Source organism: Branchiostoma lanceolatum, chromosome 3 (genome assembly GCF_035083965.1).
Source record: "Branchiostoma lanceolatum isolate klBraLanc5 chromosome 3, klBraLanc5.hap2, whole genome shotgun sequence".
In the NCBI taxonomy this organism is placed as follows: Eukaryota; Metazoa; Chordata; class Leptocardii; order Amphioxiformes; family Branchiostomatidae; genus Branchiostoma; species Branchiostoma lanceolatum.
The window spans coordinates 27,012,289-27,031,567 of record NC_089724.1 but is presented as its reverse complement, the minus strand read 5'-3'; the positions used below and the strand labels follow the sequence as shown (position 1 = coordinate 27,031,567).

General features: G+C 39.2%; 2 protein-coding genes across 3 annotated transcripts; one reads left to right on the top strand and one right to left on the bottom strand.

The window, feature by feature from the left end:
• The first annotated feature begins 1,275 nt into the window (after window positions 1-1,275).
• On the top strand, window positions 1,276-6,691 carry LOC136431258 (E3 ubiquitin ligase TRAF3IP2-like). The gene is made up of 5 exons (XM_066422584.1): window positions 1,276-1,375; window positions 2,439-2,661; window positions 3,415-3,599; window positions 5,157-5,331; window positions 5,988-6,691. Exons 2-5 carry the CDS (start codon window positions 2,463-2,465, stop codon window positions 6,149-6,151), a joined length of 723 nt encoding a protein of 240 aa, XP_066278681.1. The 5' UTR covers window positions 1,276-1,375; window positions 2,439-2,462; the 3' UTR covers window positions 6,152-6,691.
• A 1,651-nt stretch (window positions 6,692-8,342) lies between these two features.
• Window positions 8,343-18,704, bottom strand: LOC136431257 (uncharacterized). 2 transcript variants are annotated; one of them, XM_066422581.1, is made up of 9 exons: window positions 18,548-18,704; window positions 13,296-13,525; window positions 12,519-12,635; window positions 11,904-12,045; window positions 11,300-11,398; window positions 10,646-10,708; window positions 10,379-10,466; window positions 10,009-10,055; window positions 8,343-9,616 (listed from the first exon to the last, which is right to left on the bottom strand). In XM_066422581.1, the coding sequence occupies exons 1-9, from the start codon at window positions 18,557-18,559 to the stop codon at window positions 9,281-9,283; spliced, it is 1,134 nt and encodes a 377-aa protein (XP_066278678.1). In that variant the 5' UTR covers window positions 18,560-18,704; the 3' UTR covers window positions 8,343-9,280. The 2 variants fall into 2 exon arrangements, with proteins under 2 accessions (XP_066278678.1, XP_066278680.1); XM_066422583.1 differs by lacking the exon at window positions 18,548-18,704 and adding an exon at window positions 17,767-18,526.
• Window positions 18,705-19,279: the final 575 nt, after the last annotated feature.

Here is a 19,279-nt window from a genome sequence, read left to right as displayed (position 1 = left end):
AAACACAACAAAAAGTAGAAAATAAAACTTTATTTCTCAGCAGTCGTATAGCCGATATATTTTAAGTGAAAGGGGATTTAAGATGCAATACATGTGATTTCTACTTTTTGGGTGCAACTGATATCGTATACATGTATGTGTAATTAATCCATTGTAAGGGTCGCAGGTACGTTTATATTAAAGATGAAGATAGATAGTAAAATATGATAATTTTGATAGCATATTAATTTTTCGATTGTCTTAGGCATCCACTCTGAGAGAAGGTTGGATATCTATCAGTGTTACAAATTAAGGCATTTTCATTTGAAATAAATTTTCTTTGATAGCAAACCTTGATGATATGATGTTTTGAAAACAGAACACATTTTGCTGGCAATTGGGAAACTTTCCGACCCGACTGTAACCGCCCCCTAGTGGGGTGGGGGTCATTAACCCCCGGCCGAGAGCTTGTGTAAACACAGGGTATTGTCCGTTGATGAAGGTTAGACATCCAGGTAGTAAGATACGCCAAAATAGTTACTTAAGCCACTGGATAAAATTTTCAAGATTTTTTCAAAATTTTATCCAGTTGCTTGAGTAACTATTTTGGCGTAACAGGCTATTGTGGTAGCTCGAATGGGTCACTTAATTGTGGAGACGAGATCTTTGACAGCTTTAATGCAATAAAAGGTCATCGTGAAATGGCTATCGTGTTTGAGTTTGACGACCCAGAAATGTGGATTATCCTGTATTAAAGCCAACACTATTAACCCCAAAAGGATCCATGAAAAAAAAGTTATAAAATGATGCAAACTGATGAAAAGGAGGTCACACAAAATAGAAACAACTTGCTCTTCCCCCCTCCAGGGGGTTCCAATGGAATGGTCCAAACAAATTAGACAGGTGTCCATCGGCCTAGGTTCAGTTTTACGGCAGTTACATGTAGCTGATATTCGTAACACTTAGCTTAACTTAATGTACGTATATCTAATAGATGTATTTTCAACACAGGATTGTTTATGTCGCTGTGGGTCTTCGTAGTTTTGAGGTCACGCAGATTCCAAGCAGATGTGGAGGGGGCCGGAGGGCCAAATTACCATGGGGGCCCATAAAATATGGTACACCGGCACAATTGTAGGGCATAGACGTACTGAACACCACGTTAATGTTCCTAAGAACAATACAAAGACTCCCAAGTTGATGTTGCATCAATATACAAACTCTTTGATATCTACACAACGCTTTTGCTGTGCTACCATAAAGGTCTTTATGCATCCGTTAGCCAATAGGCTGATCGGACGTCATAGACTTTCCGAGAACCCCCCGCTCCAGTTCAATGAACTACCTTTCTCTGGACGTGGGCAAGGTCTGAGTTGACAAACTGACTAGCGCGAAGGTAAGCATATTTGCACAACTTTGGAGTGACCATACATGATATAGTTTTGATCAAATTTTCATAAGCACCACATGACAAGGGGAAAGGGTATACCGAAGTTTGAATGCAGTGTATGGAGATTGCAATGGGCCTTGGTGAAGTTTCAAATGGGAGCGAAAAAGAAAATGGCGTCCAGACCTCAGAAAGCAGAAGTTCAACTCGAAAGGTTTCGAAAGTTGCTTGTAACTTTGTGCAGGTGTACTGTGTTCAGTTTGTTGATTTCTTAGTTTTGCGAAAAAGTGTATTGTATATTATGAAGCTACATGTATGGTCATCAAATGCACATTTAAACGCTGCATTAGTATATGCTTTTAAATATGCTACATGATAGCGGGGCGTGACAGTAACGTCACGGGGATTCCCCGTCTTCAGGTGTTGTTACGCAGTTGTTTTTCACCGGTCAATTCAATTATCTTCAAGTTAATAGAATGAAATGGTACTTTCTTTGTTCTGCCGAGGTTTTACAGGTGTAACGTTTTTTTTTTCGTATTGATAATTGGACGTTAGTTTTCCTTGTGAATGAAACTGTCCTAGGGGTCTGAGGCGTTTGTTTGTTCTCTTAAGTTATGAATGACGTATCTACGGAGGAATTTGTGTTGGGTCTCATGATTGTCTCAAATGTTCTTGTGCGCTCCATAGAATCACAGCAGACTTCATTTTGATACATTTGTCATTTTTTAATGTCAAAATTTGTATTTCACGCGTTATTCAGCTTACAGGAAAATTGATCCGGGCAACATATGGAGGTTATATTTCAAAACGTTTCCAGCGATACCAATGGTCTTTTCTGAACGTCCAACATTCCTCATCTTACGCCAGGTGTAAGTTCCGATCAAGCTCAAGGAAATCACATGTGTGTAGTCTTGATTTTGTTTACTTGGAATGGTCCAACCTTCACCAACGTAAATATATACAAATATATATTGCCCCCTTCCCGGTCCCTGGCGAGGTAAATAAGCCTACCTTACGACCTATATTTCCATCGTTTTATTGTCTAATGTCATCTTTGTTTTATATTTTACAGGGATTAGTATTTTACTGATTAAGAATGGCGACTGCAGGAACCACAGGCTTGAACCCCTGGCCACTTCCCCACCACCTGCAGCAGGGTTTAGTGTACCATCCATGCGCGCCCCCTGGCGGGTGGCAATGGCACTACACCTTCCCAGACTTTGTTTTCCCTGGCACAGGGCCAAACGAACAGCCTCCAGTACATGCCAGCCCACCGCGCTCTGTGCAAAGACCTGGTAACGATACGTTTGATTATGCTTTTAACCAGGGACTAGGGACGTTATTGTTTTCTTCGCTATTAAAGATCGTCTTCTTTTCCGCGCTGATATCCTTTCCTTTCCGCACTGTTAGTATGTTTTTGGCGGCGCCCCAGGGGCGAGCCTAATGGTATAGTATTGTGTGCAGTTTGCAAGAATTCTAGAAATTGCATAGGAATTTGGCCACAGGCATTTGTAATCTCTGGTATGTTTGGATGTTAGCCCCCCCCCCCCCCCCCCCGTGACCTCAGGTCGTGGAATGGTGGAATGTGGGTCATCCATGCCCCTTCTGGTATTCCATTGGTATGTAGGTCATCTAGGCCCACCTAGTGGCTTTACATGGTACTATAGAAGAATTTGCGGTCTTCCTAACTTTGTAGACTTTGATGACGATGATTAAATGTTATTCGGCAACCACGGCGTTACATATACAGGTACAATGTAATGTTAGAATCAAATTTCCGAACCGGGGCCCGGTCGGACTGTTTTCATAACCCAAAAAAATTGCAGTGTATATCAATAGATATGCAAAAACTATACTCTTCAAAAACGTTTAGCTCTTTTTGGTTTTTTGTTGTCTTTCATATCATAATTTTCGACCGGCAGGGCCCCAGGTAGGAAATGTGAATATTATAAGCATTAGTGAATATTTTTAGATGAGTGTTAGTTGCTGTTGTCAAGTTATTTTTGTATTCTGTATTCAGTACCCAATATTTCATATTCCCCTTAAAGCCACAGCACCTACAAAGGAGAGGGTCTTCATTACTTATTCCGATGACAATCGGGACCACATGAAAGAGGTTCTCAAAATGGCGTACCTCCTCTCCGATCAAGGCTACGTCGTGGACGTGGACAAGTTCCAGCGCCATTTCGCGGCAATGGACAAGATCGGGTGGCTGGAGGATAAAGTTGAGAACGTCAGTGAGATTCAGTCGTGTCATTTTCTTTTATCATGGTTCAGAATTGTTATTATGGGGATATCTATATCATCTCCATTAAAAATGGAGTTATAGCTTTGGGTGTGCCTGTGTGTCTGTCTGTGCGTGTGCTTTTGTTCCCGGATTTTTGTAGTCAGTATAACTCAAGAACCGTTGAATCGACTACGATGATATTTGGTATGTGGGTACGTGTTGCATCATTAGCTGCATGACTGTATATACATGTGTAGATCCATTTGTGCAAGGTTAAGACCCGGTTCCTTGTTTCTTGGTTCGTAAGAACTGTGATAACGAAAGCCAGACAAACTAAATAAATTTCACGTGAAATATACGAAAATCTTAATCGACACGACAAAAGCGCAGCGACTTTCGCATGGTCTTCTACAACTATGCATGTACATGCAAACAACAATAGGATACAAAATGATTAACCTACGTACAAGTATAACAAGTATATGAATACTTCAACATGCCGAGTTTAAACTATCACTTACACTACTAGTTCTGAGATCTAAACATTCTTTGATATATTTATCTATTTGTACACAGTAAGGGTTGTCTCCTTCTAGAATGTATTTGAATTTATCTACAGAACGGTATGTATCAAATTCTGTTGAGCAAGCGGAAAGAAGGTTGAACAGCTTTGAGCGCTTATCATGATATCGATGACAATCTATGTGTTGTTCATCTTCAATTTCATTTGGACAAAATGGAAAAAACCTCTGGTGACGGGGAATTTTATAGTATCTTCCGATTTCCGCATTTAATCTATAACTACATATTCTTATCTTGGTGACTGCTCTACGAACTTCAAAATTATGTATATCCGTTAGGTATTTTTCTGGTCCGTACCTTTAACACAGAATAAATGAATATAAATTCAAATAGTTTATTGCAAATTCATGCCCGTAGGCTAATTGCATGTTGACAACAGTGTCGAAATACAATGTAAGGTAAACCAAAAGGTATACATGTACTACAAAATCATTCTATATTGCTATTCTACAGTAAGTTTCTATATCTACGGTACTAATGCGGGGTTTGATTTCTTCTCTGGAAGCAGTGGAAAATAAAAAGTCCCACACTTTCAATGATGAGTGCGTTGGAAGATCTTAAAAGTAATTTGAGTTTCTGTGTATTTCTTAATCTAGAAAAGTTTTTGGAGATTTCGGATACTTTCATGAATAATCTGTTTCTTTCGGCTTCAAATTCGGGACATTCGCATATAAAATGTATTTCATTTTCCACTACTTTCGTTGCACACTGTTTACATGTTCTGTCCTGGACCGGTAGCTTTTTGTATCTCCCTTTCTCTATTTCTAATGGGTGCGCGGCTGCGCGCTAATTCTTATCTTACATATTGCCGCACGTTGGTCAAAGTCATTATGATACAGATAATTTTCTATGTCGTAGATCGATCGTTTTTACGTTTATCGTTTTGTCGTAGATCGTTTTTAATATATGACAAATGAGGTACACAATGACGTTGTATAAAGGACATAGTCCTGTTGATTTTTCTCGTCCCTGCACGTACAGTCGGACTTCATCATCGTGGTGTGCAGTAAGAAGTACCGGCGCGATGTGGACGGTAGCGGGCCGGGGGAAGACGACGACCACGGCCTGAACACCCGGTACATCAACAGGGCCATGCAGACCGTCTACCTGGAGAACAAGTGTATAAACTACAAAGTCATCCCAGTCCTCTTCGACGGTAAGGGCCCTGTCACACTTGTGCGTAAATTCAAGTGCGCATGAGTTCCGCAGCAACATTTCTATTTGGTTTAAGTAACTTTTGCGGGGAGGAAGTTGTTTTCTACTTTGACCCATCGTTGTGCAGTCTGGTTATCAAACCAAATGAATAACTTCTTCGGCTGCAAACTTAACCTAAACCCAAAACATGTTAATATGCAACTCATGCGGGCTTGTATATACGCACAAGTGTGACAGGGGCTTATAGCGTAGCGTAGATATTAGACTCATTGTATGGAACGTACTGTTTAGTTATTTTTCATACATTGTATCCGTTACATCTGTTGCGCAATAGAGTTTTTATAGGTTTGCGTAGCAAAACCATTGTTGGATCCGTTGGCATGTGTGGTGGCTGCCATCTTGAATTGTGACGTCACAGGGTCGCCATGCCATTTTATCGGGAGGGGTGTTTTTTTTGGTCGCTAGCGTTCTCTCTATTTTTAACAAATCGGCACACAACTATCACACATTGAACTCAAATAAAAAGCAAAATTCAATACCAATTAATATTTATAAAAATACCGAGTAATCGCTAAACTAACATAGCAAACCTGAAGTATATGTAGCACAAATACTTAACTCTAGTTTGATTGTCTATTTTTGTTTTTTGCCCTATAGGGTACCCCAGGGACACGTGCCCTCGGTGGCTACGTAACACCGTCCTGTACCGCTGGCCTCGTGACGTCCAGGACGTGATGTGTCGGCTCAGACGTGAGGAGAGGTACAAGATGCCTGCAAGCGGCCGGCCGCCCATCATAACTGTCAGGAGAGACTACTCTTAGGGGAGTCAGAAATTAATTGAGACCCTTTGTACTAATGCTAAGGTTACAATTCCCAGCCCGGGGCCCGGCCGGGCAGTTTGTGGGAACGGAAAGCATACTACAAAAGACAACAAAACACGAAGAAAGTTGCAAGAGTTAATCATGAGCACCAGTTGTGTATATTCTTGATAATACTTTTAAAAAAATGTTCGTTCACACATAGAGCCCGACCTATGCCAGTTCAGTTGCTAAATAAATAGATGTTTAAAAAACGTCTTTGTATGCTTATCCAATTGCAATAATTCATCGCCTTTATTTGTTGTACAATGAATACCCTTTTCAGTGTTATACGTGCATGTAAATAACTGCGTATGTGTGTGTATGACTCTGATGTCTGAGTAATGCAGAAAACAACACCGACAATAAATACTGTAAAGAGAAAAGTGCGCAACCTTTGCTGTTCAGCCAGAGCATACCGGGAGACATTTACACCGTTGTTATGGTTATGCTTTCAGGTGTGTCTGCTGCGTGCTTGTATATTAGTGCAAACAGTAGGTCCAATAAAACATTTGAAATAAACATTTGGTAGTGTTGTGGACAGACTTCGTAGAAGTCATACTTTCCACACGAGATCATTTCTGGAAGGAATCTTACGTTAGACTTTGTTCGAAGCCAAGTCTTTAGTATTCTCTCCGAGCAAATATTCCGGTGGCAAGATCGTAACTATATCGGCCAAGATTTTGTACCTGGCACAGTCTTGGCCGGCAGTTACAGTCTTGCCACCAGAAATATGATTGAAGGTTAGAATTGTATTACTTGTGTTACTTTGTACACTGTGATGTCATTATAATAAAACATATGCGTGTTATTTGGATTGATCAACAGAAGCATGAGAAGACAGGAGTGGATGATCGTAAAGTTTCATCTTATTAAAAACATTAGAATTAGGTATGAAAAATTACACTGCATTTCTTTCTTGCATTTCTGCATGTTTTACATTATATCTACATGTATTTGCATGTCATATAAATTGAAAATTTCCACTATCTTCGTAGTCTAAGAATTAGGGTAAAACGTTGTTAAAAACTAGTATATAAGATTCTGTATGAATTATCATTCGCTGTCGAAAAGATTGCTACACCTGTTATGAAAAATTGCAATCAACTGTAATCAGTGGATAAGAAAATAATAGAATTCTATAAAAAAAACTATATGTTTAATCATAAATAGTTTCCTTCTTGCATATTTCATATCTATTTGCATATCAAATTATTTCATTTAACCCTATCCAGACTGGGGGGGGGGGCTAAAAGTGCCCGCGCCAACTTTGACATCGTATTTCTGCCGAACGATGTATGCTAGGACAACCAAACTTGGTGACTTTACTTAAAATTTTGTTGGCAACAATTTTATAATAATGGTTTAAGTTTATCATTTTTTCATGTTGCCATGGCAACGGGTTTCTGACTGGCATTTTATGCAAAAATCATTAATATTTTGAAAACAATGATATTTCTCAGGTTTTCTTGCACAACTACACTAGTTTTCCTTCATGTATAACATAAAATGTAATTATATGTAAGTTTCCTGATTTAATATTCATAATTTATGCTAATTTGATGACGTAATCAGCCAAAATCCAAGATGGCGGACTATATCACTATTTCAGGTATCAGCAGGCTTTTTCGCCCTTAAACTCGTCAATACCTGACATTTTCTGTATCAGAAACATTTAGATTAACGTTTTTAGTCTATTTTCAGCGTCCTTTGGGGTCATAAGTGGAAAAAAAGGATTTTTAAAAATTTTAAAATGGCCGATCCAAGATGGCGGATCCCAAGGGATCGCTAACAACACATGACGCCATTCTATGACGTCATTTTGATGTCAACGTACCTACCATTGACATTGTATGTCTTTGCATACCTTAAAATGAATAATATAAACCGTTTTGTTTAATTCCTTTAGATATTACGGGAATTCCCTATTTAGCCAATAAAATCACATCGATGACGTCATAATTACGTCATATTACGTCATAACGTCACCAAAATTACAGGAATTATAAAACTTGACGTGAATATCACTCCCTACAAATTTGGTGATGATACATCATACCATTCGGAAATTATAAGGGGGGGGCCGAATCAGCCCCCCCCCCCCCCCCCCCAGTCCCAGATATACCAAAAAAGCCCAGTCTGGATAGGGTTAAGAGAGTAGTATTTTGCTTAAACTACATATCTGTAAAGGGCAATATCTAAAAGAATACAAAGTTGTAAACGAAACTAGACTTGTTAAATTCTATATAAGAAACATTTTGTTGTTACGCGCACAAACTGCTAAAGCGTACATTAACTTTTAAAACAACAAAATTTGTCATATCATATTGGCCAGTGTAGACTCTTCCCCACAACCGGACATTGCACTAGAGTGATAAAGTGGACGATTCCATCTGAAAACGGGGTGTCAACTGTTCGACAGACGGGCACACGTTACGGGATTTTGTGCCAGAACAGAGTTACGATAGTAGGGAACCTAACATGATAAAATATTGGAAACTGAGGTAGTTTAAACATCCCCCTATTCCAGCATTCCAGATGGAAAAGCCCAAAGGAATATTCGAACCTCAGCAAAGACCTAGGTCCCACCTAGGTATCAACAGTCTCTCACACTGACCTTTTCTTGTGCGGTCGGCGTTTTTGTTTTGTTTTGCCCTATTTTCTTATTGCTCGCCTATTTAACTTGGTCCTAGCCTGGAAACCATACCATCGGGGGCTCCCCGATATCTCTACGGCGCTGGGAGTGATGCCCGCCCGCCCAGATAGCTTAGCCCGCTCGGGGTGTGGGTTTACGGCCTTGGATTGAATTACTTCGCCGGCGGCAAAACTGTCTATGGCAGCTAGAGTAGGAAAGGCTGCGAAATTCTATATGGCAGCTAAGTGAAAGGCTCAATCATAAGCAAACTGGGCCCGGTAAACACCCCTATACGCCGACTCCTAGAGACTGGAACCAGGCTAGCTTGGTCCAGGTTCCCCGCGCCGCACGTCACTGGTTGGCGTACCAAATAAGTTTTGGCATATTAGAATGCATGAATGATTAGAAAATAGCGCAAATCAGACCAAAAAAAGCCCCAAGAAGGTCTGCGCGGGAGGCTAGTCATCAAAGCGAAGTATTCGCGCGAGCACCGAACGCACGAAACTCATGAAAACCACTGTTGGTTCGAAACGCCCGGGCACGAAAAGCGGAATGCCAATGTCGTTGGCACAAACGTGTATAGAAAGCGGGCACGATGGGTCAACGCAACGTCCCATATGATACGCCATCATCTCAGCAACGCCGATGCATCTCTGGCAGACGCTTTCCCTGCAGATCGTGGCGTGAAACAGTCGGCTTGCGTGCTCTCTGCACAGTGGGCACATCCTTCGGTGGGTGCCGAATTTCGACTTCGTCTTCTTGAAATGCCAAATGACGCGGGCAGGAATCATGCCCTAGGAAAAATTAAAAAAACTTTTATAGCCTTTTCTACCGGCAGTACTAGCATAGTAAGAACGGTATTTTTTGAGTAAAAAGTTCATCTGTGTTGGTATACATAACATTATGAGAAAAGGATGTAACTCTACCCATATGCAAAAATTGCATTTTTGGTGGGTTTCAAGTTAAATCCTTGTTTTTCATTAACCTGATTTTGCTTTAACAAGAAGATTTCCTTACATGATTAAGTGTATGATACATTGATAATACAACGAGCACTTTAGCAGATTAGGGTGGGGGGCTACTAATGCTATCTATAGTACTATGTCTTCGTGCTTGGGTCATTTCCTGTATGAAATTATATTTCTGTCTAGAACGAGATTATAATTAACAAAAACTGCAAGTGTACCTGAAAGGTTTGATCAGCACGGTCCTCCATGCGAACTGCATTGGTGCCTGCGGAAATAGGATAACGATTTAACTTCCTAATATGCACTGTCTTGGTGTGTCAAATTATCTGTCTATTATTCTATAGCTGTCTTACGCTATCTGTCTGTTCCTGTCTTTATACCCCCCTCCAGCCTCCCCATTCCTCTTCCTTTGTTTCCGATAGAAGCTGATTATACAATTGCAATGGACTGAGGGCACAATTACTGTAGCAACAACAAACACAGCTACATGTAACGTCTATGATAGTCAAGTCAAAGTTTATTGCACAACAATTGCATCGTGATTTGTGATCCTGAAACACCCTCCCCCTCCCAAAAAGAAAATCACACCTGTTGTGCCCGATGCTGCTTGTGTTTGTCCTCGCTGACTCAAGTGGCCTTCATGTTCCAACGTTGTGTCGTCCGCATGGTTTGTATTCTGGACAGAGTAACGTAGATAAGAATCCGTCATCAAATGACACATAAAGCGGTGGTGCTAACTAGTGTTGCTAACAAACCTTGCAAATGATGTTTTGTTGGACATACAACAGGTACAATTCAAGTTTTAGTCTTGACTATGAATGGTTATCAGTATCGGATACAAGTTATTACATATACCTCATGCTGTAAGTCACGCGGACGCGAATCCCTTTGTTGCTGCACTTCAGGTATGGCCATCACCTGTGTATTCATTCAGAAGACATAGCAAATCATGATCACGTGCATATTGTGAATCTTTTTTATAAGTACACTATAACAAAATACAATTTACAATAGAATAGAACTTTATTGCGCGACCATTGTAGTAGGTACAAAGTATGGCAACAACAGTAAACATAGAACAAGACATGAGTATGGAATAAAACTATTCACTACATCAAAATGACTATCTTAGGTTTTACATGATTCAAGTTTTCTAATTTTGAGTATCATTATTTTTTCTAATAAGAAAACAATCTTTTATATATTTGCCTATTTTAACACTGTATGAGCTGTTGCATCTAAATATATAGTCAAATCTATCTGTGGCATTGAGTGTCTTAAAATCTGAAGGACTTGAATTGAGAAAGGTGAATAACTCAACTCGTAGGGCATCATATTTAGAGCATTCCATAATAAAGTGAAACTCATCTTCAATTCGATTAGGACAGAATGGGCAAAACCTTTGGTCGGGAGCTACATTAAAGTATCTACCTGTTTCTATATTCAATCTATGGCTACTAATTCTTAACCAAATCTATGTACAAAGTTGTATGCGTATTGTTTACTTACAACCGCTGTGGGTGAAAACCCCTGCAGGAAGAAACTACGGATGTCGAGTACAGCTCTTCTACTCTTCACCTCTGGGTCGTTCAGCGGGGTCAAAAGATTCTGTTGGAGAAAATACAATTTTGAAAATGTTAAATAAACAGACTAGGCTATGACACACAAACTGTGCTTTTATCACATTCTTTATAATAATAATAACTTTATTGCACAACAATTGTACAAGGTACAAAGTATGGCATCCACTAGTACATTATAAGATAACATTCTATTAGGCTAACCAATCTATCTTATACAATATGGTGTAGTAGTATGAGATGACAATGGGATTTTACAATCATTGGAGGAGTTTCTAACGTCTATACATTCTTTGATATATTTTCCAATGCATACCATGCAGGGGTTGTCACATGTCATTACGTATGTACTTGAATTTGCTATTCAAGTCCATTGAGATAAATCCTGGTAAATCCGACGATAGCATTGAGTATAGATAATTACGTATATCAAAATATTTAGGACATACAATCAAAAAGTGAGGACGTGTCGTTTTGTTTGACGGATTTGGTAGCTATCACCAACTCCAGAGATAAACGGATGCGTACTATACCTTGAGGCACGCTCTTGTTCTCGGTATGTCCACCCATCCATCGACGTCCATCGGTGCGACCAACACCTTCTGTAGTCCGCCCGCGCTGTTGAACAGCGGCGTTGTGATCACTGTGACCTTCTCTCCAGACTCCTTGTCCAGACTAATAATTATAAAAAACATGAGTTTACTCTGATGTGCCCTACTATATGTTGCATGTTGTAGCAATTGTATATTGTTGTACCATAAATATGAAATGATATGTGTTGATAGAGTTATCAGGACTCAAATGACATGGTATCTCTGCTATATTATATCTGACCCTTACCTCTTCCCACATGACCTCAATGAAAAGCGGACTGCGTGCCGATTTGAGCTTATCATGAATAAGCAAAGGTTCAAACAAATGTGCACAAAACAATACTAGTAACACCTATCATCAATATTCAGGATGTTACTAGCCCATTGCCGATCAGGCTTTACTTAGAAATTTTAAACATAAATGGTAATGCCACAGGAATTTTTACTGTATGCCTTGTATATCTGACGACGAACAAGGATATAAGGCAGCTGCATCAAAAGTATATTTCTAAGAGTTATGCTGTGTATAAGGGATCTTTTGTACAGAAAACTTACTATGGCTGCATCGGCACCAATACATCATCAGGAAGGGAGTCTTCTTGGAGAGATGTGTCGGGCACGAACATTTTGACCATCGTTTCGATGATCTTGAACCTTGTTTCTTCGCTAAAGCTGTAATGTTGTTGTAAACTGAGTGATTTGGTTTGTCAAAACATACCTGTAACTAACATTTCTTAACACAACCATGTCCATTTCACACATTACATGCTCGGGTTCCAGATTTTTAGCCACGTGTCAACGCTCACTTCCCGCTAGCCTGCCCAAGAAATTTGGACGCATGCCAGTTCAACCTTTGCATCCTGCCTGTCTAGGGTCACAACTTTGCCCGGAAACAAACTTGGACCCGGGCCAACGGGAACAAACATAAGCACACCCAAAAACAATTAAACAAATAAACAGACCGAAAACAATACATCGGTTTTCACAGAGGTAAAAATTTAACATTGTCCACAAGAATGGAGATCCTTTTTAGTTTATGCGCATGAAACTTTTATGATTGTATTTTGAGAGAACAGCTCCAGAGATCCTCATATCCATATCGTTACCGCGTCAGGCAAACGTTCTATCGGGGGTAAATATGAACTTTAAAAAGATAATCGACCGTGTGGTGTTTGCATTTTGAAGCATTTACTTTGGCATCTAGAACCGTCGAATAACAACCAAAGACGATTTCATTAGTACATGCGCACATTCCCATAGTATAGCATAAAATGCATCAAACTGCTGTAATTTGATATGATTATGATTTTATGAATAGATTGCTGTACTAACTGCATGAACAGAAGACCATGGTCATCGCTTGCCCGAACGAACAGGTCGTACATATGGATCCAGACGTCGCCTTCGCGCACAGCAAACTGCTGTTGTAGGCCGGACGGTGGGTGGCGACTGACGGGTATGTTTATGGCTGTTTGGTAGCTGTGTCTGGGGATGTGGACATTTCGGGGTTTGTCTGGAAACTCTACAATCATCCAGGCTTCGCTGGGAGGCGTACGTTGGTCCTATTGAAAAATCATTTAGGAGATTTTTTATTAATATACACTCTAAGAATATCTGGAAAAATTGTAAGTGTAGTGGTAACCTCGGTTGACATTGGTAACTACATACACCAAGAGGTTTACCCTAACCTCCAGTTTTAGAACCCTGTACCCACAAAAACAGGCAAAGGAAAGACTCTGTTACCAAAATTATGATATAATAATAGTCTTTATTGCATATTCCTGCCCATAAGGGCTAAATGCACAGAAGACCACATGTGGTCTGTAGGGAACATAATATAAAACATAAATTGATAAAATGCTACATTCTAATGCTAAAAACTAAGACATACAACCTGTGGGATATTGCTAAACTAAATGATGATCACCTAGTAGTTTCTTCTCTCTTTTTGAAACATTTGGAAATATGACTACATACTTTGTCCATTATATATTCGTTCTTACATGACATCAGGTATATAAAAGTATCCTGTTTTGACATTTTTGTACATTTCTTGTCTAATTCTATTATCTTAAACAACGATTGCCGCTCATCTTTATATAAGGAACAATCAATTAAAAAGTGGCTTTCATCTTCAACATATAAATCGTCACAGAATTCGCATGTTCTATTATTTGGAGGGGTACGGTTTTGCCTGCCAGATTCTATGTGTAGGGAGTGGTCACTGATGCGAAGTTTACACATCGCTCTGCGATGTTCGAAGTTTGCAATGTTTAAATATGCTTCTCTTTCATATATTTTTTTGAAAGTTTTGTATGTTCTTAATTTGTTGCCTTGGTTTTCTCTTCGTCCTTTAGCGTGTAATTCTGAATTAAATTTTTGGATGTAAATATCCTTCAATCTTTGTTTTAGGTCATTTGAATGCGAATGTGTGTTTGAGGGACCGTTTATGTATAGGAAGGCAAAACCAGACTCTTCTAACATTTTTCTTACATTAGATAACCAGCAGGATGTTTTTCGGCGATCTAGATCTTGCTGTACCATATAAGCTTCGTATTGAAGACTATCTGTATGTACTTCGTTAACCAATCTAACATAGTAACTGTACATTCTGCTTTGAGCCTCTATTTGTAACGGAAAACGACCCAGTTCCGATCTACATGCAAAGTTACTGGCGTTCCTCCGAACACCAAGGACATATTTACAGAATTTTAGATGTACAGTTTCTATCGCAGATTTGTCATTCATATTACTGTTGCACCAGACTTCAGATCCATACAATAATATCGGTACAATACATGTGTCAAACAGTTTACAATGCAGTGATACAGAAGATCTAGTCTCCCCAAGCGTACTTCTGATGTTATACATTGCTCTTAAGGCTCTCTTTTGTAGATTTTTCGTGGCAGCGCTAAATGTACATCCTGCTGTAAACATAATTCCTAGGTAGCAATATGATGAAACTATCTCTATCTCTTTATTACATAGCGAAAAACTAAGATTATTGAATAAAAGGCCTCTTTTGTTAAATACTATAATTTTTGTTTTCGCCAGGTTGACAGTCAGCTTCCATTGTTGGCAATACCGGCCAAGAGTATTAATTGCTTTCTGTAGTCCCTCCTTACTTTCCGATAGTAAAACAATATCATCTGCATAAAATAGGCTATTTACTTTTGAGAGTTGTAACAGGGGGGCGTCTAGGTGTTTTGCATTTAGTTCCTCTATAAGGTCACTAATGTACAGGTTGAATAAGGTGGGGCTTAGAACGCAACCTTGACGTACACCAATTTCAACAGGAAAATTTTCAGTCAAGCCCGTCTTAGTTTTGACACTAGCTTCGGACTGGTTGTATAAATCCTTGATTATATCAAAGACTTTTCCTGAAATGCCATTGGAAAGGAGTTTGTACAATAGCCCCTCGTGCCAGATGGAGTCAAAGGCTTTTGACAGATCTACAAAGCAAGCAAATAAGCGTTTTCCAGATTGTGTGTATTTAGATATAAGGGTTTTCAGTATGAAGATGTTATCAGATGTCCTGTAATTTTTTCGGAATCCTGTTTGGTTTGGTTTTATTATTTCTTTTTCTTCAAGAAAGGTTGACAATCTTCTGTTAAGTATTGAAGAGAACAGTTTTCCTAAACAGCTTGAAATGGCGATTCCCCGATAATTGTTGGGGTCATCTTTTCGCCCTGCTTTGAAGATCGGGACAATATAACTTTGGGACCATGTTTTGGGGAAAGTTCCTTTCGAAAATGTGCTGTTAAATAGTCTTAATAAAGGGGACAATAGGATTATTTTTCCGGCTTTTAGCATTTCATTGATGATCATGTCGTCCCCGCTGGCTTTTTTGTTCTTGAGGGCTTTTATTGCATCGTTGATTTCTGATGCAGTAATTGGATTATCTAAAGGTCCTGGACTTGCTTCACATTTTTGTAGTGCCTGGAATTTGTGAAGAATTTCCTTTTCAAAATTAAGATCAAAAGTTTTTTGTTTTAGTCTGGATTTGCTGTGTATAGTTCTGAAGTGTTCTACCCATGTGTCGGCCGGTAGATCTTCCTGAGGTACTGAGTTGGTCTTTTTGAGTTCGTTAAGTAGGTTCCAGAAAGCGGTCGGATTATTTTCTTGGAGGTTTTGAAGGCGCATTAGATAGTTGTTTTCGAATTCTCGTTTGCGTTTTCGAATAAGTTTATTGAATTCTTTCTTTTTCTTAAAATAACTACCTCTTAGGGATGGATTTTTTGGGTTGTGTACAAGGAGATATCTGAGGTTTCTTAGTTCTTTCCGGGCCTCATAACATGTTTTGTCAAACCATTTTTTGTTTTGTTTTGGTCCTTTGGTTCTCCTGTTACATTTTATTTTTAATGATAACTTTCCTGCTGTTTCTAGAATATTCTGAAACCTGCTAATTTCTTCATCAATGTTACGAGTTGTTGATGTAATATCATGCCCAATAGATAAAAAGTTGTTTAGTTTGTCGGATATCATCGGGCTATTTAGAGCACGGATGAATTTTTCACCTGAATTTTCGTCCCAAACAAACTTTTTTGGAAGGGGGCGTAATTTGCATTTGGTCATTTTTGTGTCTTGAATGTTCCAATGTGGCGTACATATATTCGTAGTTATCAGGCAGTGATCTGAAAATTCTGATAAATTGTGGACTTTGAATGCGTTAATGTTATGAAGAAGGGCGCTACTTATGATGGTATAGTCCACCGTGCTACAACCTCTAGGTTGATAGCAGGTGTAGCGTCCATTTAAGTCACCTAGAACACGACCATTAAGAATACGAAGGTCTGCTTGGGTACATAGATCAATTAGGTTTTTGCCAAAAGTATTAGGGAGATTTCTATCAGAGTTGTTTCTGGGGATGTCAAGGTTAGAGAGGGGCACTTCTGGTTCAAGTTCTGGAACAAAGGGGTCTTCGGTGGTTTCTTGTAGGGAGCCTATCCGACTGTTGAAATCCCCCCCTAGAATAACATAGCCTTTGGAACTAAAAGATGCTACATCTCTCTCTAACATATCAAAAATACAGTTATCCGTCCTTTTGTGGACTTGAGAGTATAGAGGACTTATATAAACGGTACATATAAATACATCTTTCGATAAACCAAATAATTCTTTGGATACTCGAACCCAGAGTAAGTCATCCGATTTGGAGCGCTCTCTACTTATAAACTTCGCCAATTCTTTTCTAAAGTAAAAAATAATTCCGCCAGAATTTCTTCTGGCCCTTCTATGTTTTTTCCTCGAAGATGAAAAGTGTTGGAAATTTGGGATGTCTATTTCTGAGGATTCATTACTCCAGGTTTCGATAAGAGAGAAGAAATCAAGGTTGTCTACACTACTTCTAAAGTTATCTTCCTTAAGTTTTTTTCCTAGGCCGTGGATGTTCCAAAAGCCTATGTTAAGAGAACACCTCATATATCTCAACGATACAAAAACTGAAAGAGGACTATTGTTTCCCTACTATTGCGACAAGAAGGCTACAGAATACACAGAACGCAAAAAGAATAGTCATGAGGCTAATTTGCGTATATATTTTGATATCCACAATTTTTCGTTTCAGCAAACATCCCGGGAAGGCCCCGGTTTAGAAATGTGACAATAGCTTTAAAAAAGTGCAGTCTTCTAGATCAGAAATTGATAAAAAATGAAAGAATTACGTCCTATAAACAACACGGTCTGACAGTGATTGTCTAATCAATTTGATTTAACATAGAGAAGAACTACACAACGTACATTTTAGAAACATGGCAGTATAAAAACATGAGAAACACCGATAAAATAAGCAAACAAATTATACCGGTGAAGATAACCAATATCACTTTCGTGTTCCACATGTGCAGCCCTCCCTCCTTTCTGTACAGCGAGAGTTCAAATATCAAACTGGACACATACATGCATATGTATTACAGATTTGGGGAATTCGTATCTAAATGGTTCTCACTCAAAATCAAACACACCAAAACAAAAGGATAGTTCAAACCATTTATAATCTAACGGTGACGAATTTCCAGTAATAATTTTCATGGTTGTTTGCTATATGATGGTTTATAATTGGAAAATATGGTAATTACGACGTATTTGCGAAAGTGAAAGAAGACGTGTCAGTATTATGCTACATGTATGTTGACACAATGCTTCCCCTTAACGACCCTAGATCATTATCAAAACAATAAGATAGTTCAAACCATTTATAATCTAACGGTGACGAATTTCCAGTAATAATTTGCCTGGTTGTTTGCTATATGATGGTTTATAATTGGAAAATATGGTAATTACGACGTATTTGCGAAAGTGAAAGGAGACGTGTCAGTATTATGCTACATGTATGTTGACACAATGCTCGTACTTTACCACCCTAGATCATTATATTGAATATAATTCAAAGTCCTTATGACCCAATAATCCTTCAGGGATATCAAATATTGTAATTCATCTGTGATATTTTCCTGAGTTTCCGTGACTTTGTGAGTTTTTTTGCGACCGTAGCAGCACAAATGGCCCAAACTGTATGTGCTTACCCAACATCGACAGGTGCGAATGATCACGCTAAAAACGAAAAAAATGAGGGTTATACTCACCTGAGTCGTCATCGCAGATCTTTAGATACTCTGGTGTGGCGTGGAGAAAATATTTGCTTTTTACTTTACCCAAACTGCGCAGAAACTGGGTCAAATAAGAGGGCGTAGAAAGTACGACATTTAGTTCTCTGTCTGTGGCGTAGCAGAGACCCACCTGACTGAGTCAGGGGAATCACCATCGTCAGGTAGCACTTCACAAAATCGCGCAGTACAAGATCATTGCGCTACAAAAATAGTTCTTCTTGAACAAGAAATAAACAACCATTGTAAAAGACTAGCAACGATAATTTTGCAAAAATGTACCCAGATCAAATTACAACAGTATGAAAGACATTTAGTCTCCCCGAAGCGTGCGGAAGTGGTTTTACTAGTCCGAGATCATCGGTCATTGGCCGGGACCGAAACTGTGGGGAATCCCCGGGCGGAAGGTTTCACGGTGTGAACCGTTTTCCGAGGTTTTATATAGAACCTGATCCACGGGACTTTCCGCCCGTTTCGACCGTTGGTAAGGTGCGAGGGTGGCTGTATTTGTGCCCCAGCAGAAGCACAAGCGGCGGGCGGGAGAGCGTTCTGCAACAAGGCATTGAGTCTTACGATAATGATAACAACGTTCGGTAATGTACAGCTACCGTTATGGTTACATGCCATTTTTATTATACAAATGTCTCAGTAATGGTGCATTTGATGATATATGTATGATTTGAAATGAATGGGAAACATAGAGAGTGTGAC